Source organism: Pinus tabuliformis, chromosome J, assembly GCF_031772625.1.
Source record: "Pinus tabuliformis cultivar Carrire ecotype Pingquan chromosome J, CPIR1, whole genome shotgun sequence".
NCBI lineage: Eukaryota > Viridiplantae > Streptophyta > Pinopsida > Pinales > Pinaceae > Pinus > Pinus tabuliformis.
The window spans coordinates 812022759-812030027 of NC_142295.1; the positions used below are offsets into that span (position 1 = coordinate 812022759).

The 7269-nt window shown below is 37.3% G+C and overlaps 1 protein-coding gene across 3 annotated transcripts; it reads left to right on the forward strand.

The window, feature by feature from the left end:
* Positions 1-425: 425 nt before the first annotated feature.
* LOC149229183 (protein NRT1/ PTR FAMILY 7.2-like) lies at positions 426-7028 on the forward strand. 3 transcript variants are annotated; one of them, XM_089375783.1, is made up of 6 exons: positions 426-710; positions 2795-2907; positions 4245-4392; positions 4665-4882; positions 5138-5703; positions 5869-7028. In XM_089375783.1, the coding sequence occupies exons 2-6, from the start codon at positions 2824-2826 to the stop codon at positions 6728-6730; spliced, it is 1878 nt and encodes a 625-aa protein (XP_089231909.1). In that variant the 5' UTR covers positions 426-710; positions 2795-2823; the 3' UTR covers positions 6731-7028. The 3 variants fall into 3 exon arrangements, with proteins under 3 accessions (XP_089231909.1, XP_089231910.1, XP_089231911.1); XM_089375784.1 differs by having other exon boundaries at positions 426-684; XM_089375785.1 differs by lacking the exons at positions 426-710; positions 2795-2907; positions 4245-4392 and having other exon boundaries at positions 4752-5003.
* The last annotated feature ends 241 nt before the right edge of the window (positions 7029-7269 follow it).

Sequence of the window (7269 nt, forward strand, 5' to 3'; positions counted from 1 at the left end):
TAAGTTTACCCAAAAAAAAGCGCCGTGAAATGTAATATTCCATACAGCTGGGGCAGAAAATTGTTCACCAAGGAACTGAACGGTCCATGATTCCAATTTCCATCTTTTTCTCTCATGCGATTTCCTGATCTGATACGCTTTTCATGCGTTTCAAGGACTGAAAGCGACTAAAATGATAGGTGTGACGACTAAAGGCCGTTCTGATTAGTCTATTTCAATTTGACATGTGGTGCAATAACATTTTACAAGAAAAGCTAGGGCATCACAACCGGAATGGCCACCCCACCTTGGCTTTTTTCCTCTCAGGTAAGCTGGCACTGATGTAACGCTTCGTCATTGACGTAGATGTTTCAGCATCCCAGGCGATGATCAGTCGCTTATATAAGCGGAGCTCATTCCAGTATTTGGATAATGCGGTCTGCAGATCTGCCTGATGGTTGTTTAACTATTTGGGTAGATTCGCAGAGTGTTCTGTGTTCAGCGGGTTCAGCACCTAACATGTGCGGTACCTGTATCTGTATTCATTCAGATTCTCCATATTATATCAGACTGGCTGCAAAATTCTGGCCTGAAAACGTATAACTCTGAGGAAGTTATTTTTCTATTTGCGTTCTGAAGTTCCATTTGCAACTATTCGTGAAGCAATCGCGTTTAAACGAATTGTTTGTTAGGATTCTGGAGCTCGTAAATTCTATATTCTTTCATCTTTGGTATTCTAATCGAAATCTCTAACACGCTAAGGCAATTTGCTTATTGAGTTTTATTTAGTCGTCATTCTAGTTGAACCAGATATCCATTTTGCAGCATGTATGCAAATATGTAATATGCTCTGAAACTACTTTTATAAGCGATCGTGAGTTTTATCTCTCTAACTGTCAGAAATAATTAGCTAAAGTAAAGCTTGGAAATTTCAAAATTTAAGGTCATTTTTTATCTTTAATCCTTAAGAAATATGTTCTGAAATTCAGCAGCTCTATCGGCGGTTTACAACTTTGGTAATATATAGCTCTGAATCTGGCTTTTTGATGAAACAACTCCGCCTTATAAATCACTCACTCAAGTACTTTTGACTGGCTTGCTGGGAAGGATTTTTGCTTACATAGAATTAGATTAATTTGATTGTCTAAACTAGAAGGAAGAACAGGTCTCTTTGTTCGCCTATTTTGGCTCAGGTAGAAATATAATTTTCTTATTTCGTTTAAAACTTTACTGGCTTCATGTTAATCTATCTGTGAGTGGCAAGTATTAGCACGTATCTGTGAGTGGCAAGTATTAGCACGTATCTGTGAGTTTGAAGGATTTTGTTTTGAGGTGTAAATCTTAGAAAGGGAAAGTAGAAAAAGAAATTTAGCTAGGTTAAAGGTTGATGTAGGTGTAGGTTATTGAATGTTGAATGTTGGTGTAGGTTATATTAAGTGAGTTTTTGAGTGATTTTAATGGTTTACATATGGTTAGGTAGGAATTTCAAATTTGAAATACCTATCAAATTTGATTTGGGTTTTGATTATTTTAACAAAATGTGTTCACCCGCAATGAGATTTTTTGACGGTGTTTTATTGGTAAATCACCCCAATCAATTTACCCATCAAACCCATCAAATTCCATCCCTGACTGATAAATGACTGATAGATTAGTATTGAATTGCAATTTCTTAGACAACAGAGTAACTCTCATAAATCGAGGACATACTAGCAAATCAAAAGAAAATATCATTCACTCAGATAGTGTCTCAACTCTGCCTGATTTCAATTCCGTAAGCTGGCTTCTTGTAAGAAATTCCTCGACTAAATTGCCTTCAGATTCTGAACGAATTCATTTCCAATTACAGTGCTCCGTGGTTGGGATGAAGTTTTTGTGCCAATTGTTTAAATGGCATAACATCCTGTTTACGGGCCTGTTATAGACACTAGAGCAAGTAGCCCAATTAATCTCTCAGAGTTTAGTGTCCAAGAGCATCCCCCAGTAAATATTGCACAGCGTCTAAATCTTAATGCAACCGTTACCCTACGATCGGGTTAAACTCAGGGGAGGAGGTGTTCGTCCTAGAACTTGTACCTCCACCGATTGACCAGAAAAATACAAAGAAAGAATATGCAATTGTAGAACTTGTAACTCTACAGATTGACAAGAGAAAACAGAAAGAAAACGATCGGCATGAATTGTACCTTATAGAGAAAAGCGAACTGTTTTGCATGGCGAAGTTTGCGTTAAACAACAGTAGGGATTCAACATAGATCTTAATTTATATATGGCTGCATCTACTTCAGTTAGTGAGAACTGGGCCCCAGATTAGACAGGAGTTGTAAAGATCGATTTTTGTTTACTGACGCTCTTCTTGAATTTGGGCCTAATTTTGACCTGCCAAAAGAGGTCGAGGTCTGCGCCGTCCTTGTGATGATTGCAAATTCTGGGCAGAATCGAATGCTCAGGAGAGAAGTTAAGTCTTAGATGGTTAGATTTGAGGATATTCTTAAAATCTACCGTTGACATAAGTTCAGGAAAGGTCTGCAAAGGCCGGCTTTTAGATTTATCTGAGCAACTTATTTAGGAATTCAGATACTAAGAATGTTTGTGATCATCTCCTCTTCGGACACAAATCAAAACAATAAAACTAAATTAGAAAGATTCAAGTGTCTATTGTTCAAGTCCCTTGCATTCCGTATGTCAAGTCCTTTGCATTCTGTATGTTTCGTATTGTTTTGTTCAATAGATCTTTAAGTATTTCTGAGAAGTTAATGCGACCAGATTTCGGGAGGGAAGATAGTCAATAACATTGTCTGCGTTTAACTTTCAGGTATATAGACCTTCACCAACCAGATCAAAATGGAGCAGCTCAACAGTCATGTTACCGTACCCGAAAGTCAAAATTCGGACACGGGGAAATTACCTCAGAATGCTTATATCAAGGTAATCTTTCTTTTCCACAAAATGACACAAATAATTTCTTTTAATCAATTGTTTTATAAATAAATAAAAGAGTGTAACTAGTAAACAGACTCCAAGTCAATTTTAGCGGGAATCGGTGACTGCGTAAGCGTCAGATCTTCAAAGAGACTCCAATTAATGATGGTTATGGGGATGGGACGCTTACTCCAAGTGGTGATGGAGACTTACCCCTAAAACCTCATCACCACTCGTTAATATCAATCAATTAACATATGCAAACTCCATTTCACCTGGATTTTGAAATCTTAAAAAGAAAAACATGTTCTTAATCTTAAAAAGCAAAGTTGTTGCATCATCAAATCCTGTTCTTTTGGGATAAGAGTCGCTCGAAGTAAACTTACACAGTAAACTGTCAAATCCTTTGCCTTTGGGGAAGGGCACTCAATGTGCTCAAAGTAGTTTTTAGTTTCGACCCTGGGTATAACTCATTCAACTGTATTAAAAGTGAGAAATTTATAAATAAAATTAAAATTATATTTCAAGTTAAAATCTAATGGACAAAATTGATCTCAAATTTAGTAAGAATTATATAGGAAATCAGAATCCACCTTTACCAAAAAGAAAATTCAACTTTATGATTTTTTTTTTTAAATACAATTAAAATATATATCAAAATATACAAAACATAAAATTTTAATTTACTTGGTAAAAAATATAGAATACATAAAATTTTAATTTGCTTGGTAAAAAAATAAAATTTTAATTTGCTTGGTAAAAAATAATAAAAATGTCTTAAAAGCAAAAATAGAAAAGTATAATTTGATGGTTAGAGGTTTTTCTTTTTCTGCACTGTAGTTTTAACTTATAATGTGTAGAATTGAAATGCTTCAGTAGTTTTTGGCACATTTAATCTATTTTGTATCAAAAATATATTTTAAATGATTAAAATTCACAAAATTCCAAAAATTGTATGCCAGATTTAAGTAAAAAACAAAAACACCTAATAGTTGGCTATTCCAAATAAAAAAATTATAATCTAATTATTTTATATTTAAAAAATTTACCCTATTTTCCTGTCAATTTATGTGAAATCTTAATAAAAATTTATTGAAATTACTAATTTTGTTTACCAACCCTACATAATCCAAGCTCCCAAAACATTTTTCTCCAAACCCAATCTCTTTACACATTGAAAAATTAATTAAAAAAGAAAGAAATGCTAACAAAACATTTTTCTCCAAACCCAATCTCTTTATACATTGAAAAATTAATTAAAAAAGAAAGAAATGCTAACAAAAAATTATTTAAAGAAAATCCAATATGGCCGTTCCATGATAATTGGAATCTATCATATGCAGAGAAAAGAGCACAAAAGGAATGATTTCAGTGGTCAACATGCTAAAGAGAGTGACGTTGAGCATACCCTAGACGGTACCGTTGATAGGTTCGGCCGTCAGGCTATCAAAGCCCGGACCGGTGGCTCGAAGTCTGGAATATTAATATTAAGTATGTCTGAACTCTTTCAGTTTAGTTGCTTTAAAATATTGATCGGCGATAATTTATTGTTCTAAGTTAAGCTTATAATTCTTCTGTTGGCTGGTATGTTACTGGACATACCCACCAACTAAACCCGAGGTTATCCACTATCATACGTCTGTGTACTTTTTATAGTGAACCCCATGGTGTCGTATCTTAAAATAAGTCGTTCTTTGATATCGCTGTAACGATCAAGTTTTATGAGTCTCTGACTATTTCTAGTGCTTGTCCATGCAAAATAGTAAATCAAGGATTGGCCACGCTTGCGTTCTTTGGGGTGGGTGTAAACCTGGTTCTGTTTTTTACTAGAGTGCTTCATCAGAGCAATGCATCGGCAGCAAATAATGTGAGCAAGTGGACTGGAACCGTTTATATATTTTCTCTTCTTGGGGCATTTGTTAGTGATTCATACCTCGGACGCTACCGGACATGCACTCTATTTCTCATCATTTTTGCGGTGGTGAGTCAATTTCTGACCTTTCCGCTCACTAATGTGCCTGGATCTGCCTGATACATTTCCAGACAGATACGTCAAAGCAATTAAGGGGGTTGAGTGCTGTTTTGGCTGGACTCATTCTCTTGTAAGCCTGAAAAACTATTAACGAGTAATTTTGTGCATATCTAATATTCTCTTAGCAGTTTTTAATCGTATTAATCTCTCAAGTATTAATATATGAAGAAGTAGAGACTAAATCATACTCTCTGACAACAACAGGGTCTAGTGCTTCTGGCTTTATCATCTCAGTTGCTCTTAGTGAAGCCTACCAACTGTGGAGACGGAAGCTTGAGTTGCCAATCTCCATCATCTTTGGGGATTGCACTGTTCTATTTATCAATCTACCTTGTGGCTTTGGGAAACGGAGGATACCAGCCCTCAATAGCGACGTTTGGTGCAGACCAATTTGATGAAGAAGATGACAGAGAAAGACCCTCCAAGATAGCTTTCTTCAGCTGGTTCTACCTTGCCCTTAATCTTGGTTCTCTTTTTTCTAACACCATACTGGGCTACCTTGAAAACAATGGCTTGTGGGTATTAGGATTCTGGTTGTCTGCTTTAGCAGCGGGATTGTCCACGCTGGTATTTCTAGCAGGAACGCCCACTTATCGACATCGCATGCCTGGAGGTAATCCACTGCCGCGTTTCGCCCAAGTATTTGTGGCAGCGATTCTGAAATGGAGGTTGAAACGCCCATCAAATGCTCACAAGGACCTTTACGAGCTACCCAGTACAGAAAGTGCAATCAGCGGATGCCGAAAGATACTGCACAGTGAAGGATTAAGGTATGTATATGCGTAACCCCACTCTAAATATGCTAGGGCATTTAAGCACCTTTTCTGTTCCTCTCATTATTCAGTTCACCGCCTCTATGTGTCTATGATAAGTATTGTACCTTATGCTGGTTTTTCTCTTATTGCCATACTGATGGATTATATTGGATTTGTAAGTTTCCTTGACAAGGCAGCAATAGAAACAGATAATGACACGGTGGATGTGAAAGGGAAGGCAAGAAGTCGATGGAGACTTTGCACGGTGACTCAAGTGGAAGAAGTAAAATGCATCCTGAGGTTGCTTCCCATCTGGTTGTGCACAATCATTTACTCAGTGGTGTTCACCCAAATGGCATCTTTGTTTGTAGAACAGGGTGCTGCAATGAAGACCTCCTTGGGTAGCTTCAATGTCCCAGCTGCTGCAATGTCCATGTTTGATATTTTCAGTGTTGCAGTGTGGATAGCTTTATACAGGCGGGTATTAGTTCCTTTTGGGTATAAGGTCACAGGAAATCCAAAGGGTTTCACCGAGCTACAGAGGATGGGAGTGGGGTTGATCGTGAGTATGCTCGCCATGGTTGCTGCTGCCGTTGTTGAGATTTATCGGTTGAAAGAAGTGGACAACAAAATCAAACCCGACAGTCCAAGCTCCCTCAGCATTTTCTGGCAGATTCCTCAGTACGCCTTGATCGGTGCTTCGGAGGTGTTCATGTATGTGGGTCAGCTGGAATTTTTCAATAGTCAGGCCCCTGATGCACTCCGAAGCTTTGGAAGTGCCCTGTGCATGACCTCCATATCGTTTGGGAACTATGTTAGCAGTTTACTGGTGACAGCCGTAATGAATGTGACAAAGAAGGAAGATAGACCGGGTTGGATACCGGGCAATCTGAACAAGGGGCATATGGATCGCTTCTACCTGTTATTAGCAGCCCTCACGTCAATTGACTTCATTGTCTATATTTTGTGCTCCAGATCCTATACCAACATTGCAGTTTACAAAGAATCTACTGAAGACGAAGAACTGGCTCAGATCAAATAAGTCTTTTCCTCCTTCCTTGGCAAGGTTGTGTGTATAGATGCAAGAGCTTACTATTGTAAAGCCGACGTATAAACTGGAACAACTACTTTGAACTTTTTTATTGTAAGCTAAAAAGCTTCGAAGCGCTGGCCTGAAAGGTGTCGAACAGAGAGAGAACCCAATCGTCATTGGAATCGAAGAAGGGTAAAAGAAAAGAGAGCCACTGCTGATATAATCAGAAGTACAGGAGTTGAAGATGACACTGCTACACCTACTTCGTGAACTGTAAACTGGATTCTAATAGTGAAAGAATTTTAACAATAAATTAATTTGTTCAAAAGTTTGTTGCATTTAATTAATTGTTCTCTTACACTCGAAACATTTAAATCATATTTCTGACACAGATTCCATCGCAATGCAATTTTTGGTTACCGTGGATTTAATTGCGGATTATATGTAAATACAGACATACTAATCACATTTACCGATTGATATAGACTAATAGGGTTATATCAAATACATCTATAATTATATTTTGCAATGTGGTTCATCCATCACCC

Coding starts and splice junctions, on each gene's coding strand:
- LOC149229183 (XM_089375783.1), top strand. CDS start 2,824: ATGGAGCAGCTCAACAGTCATGTTACCGTACCCGAAAGTCAAAATTCG. Junction 4,393..4,664: donor GTCTGGAATATTAATATTAA/GTATGTCTGAAC, acceptor CATGCAAAATAG/TAAATCAAGGATTGGCCACG. Junction 5,704..5,868: donor CTGCACAGTGAAGGATTAAG/GTATGTATATGC, acceptor TGGATTTGTAAG/TTTCCTTGACAAGGCAGCAA.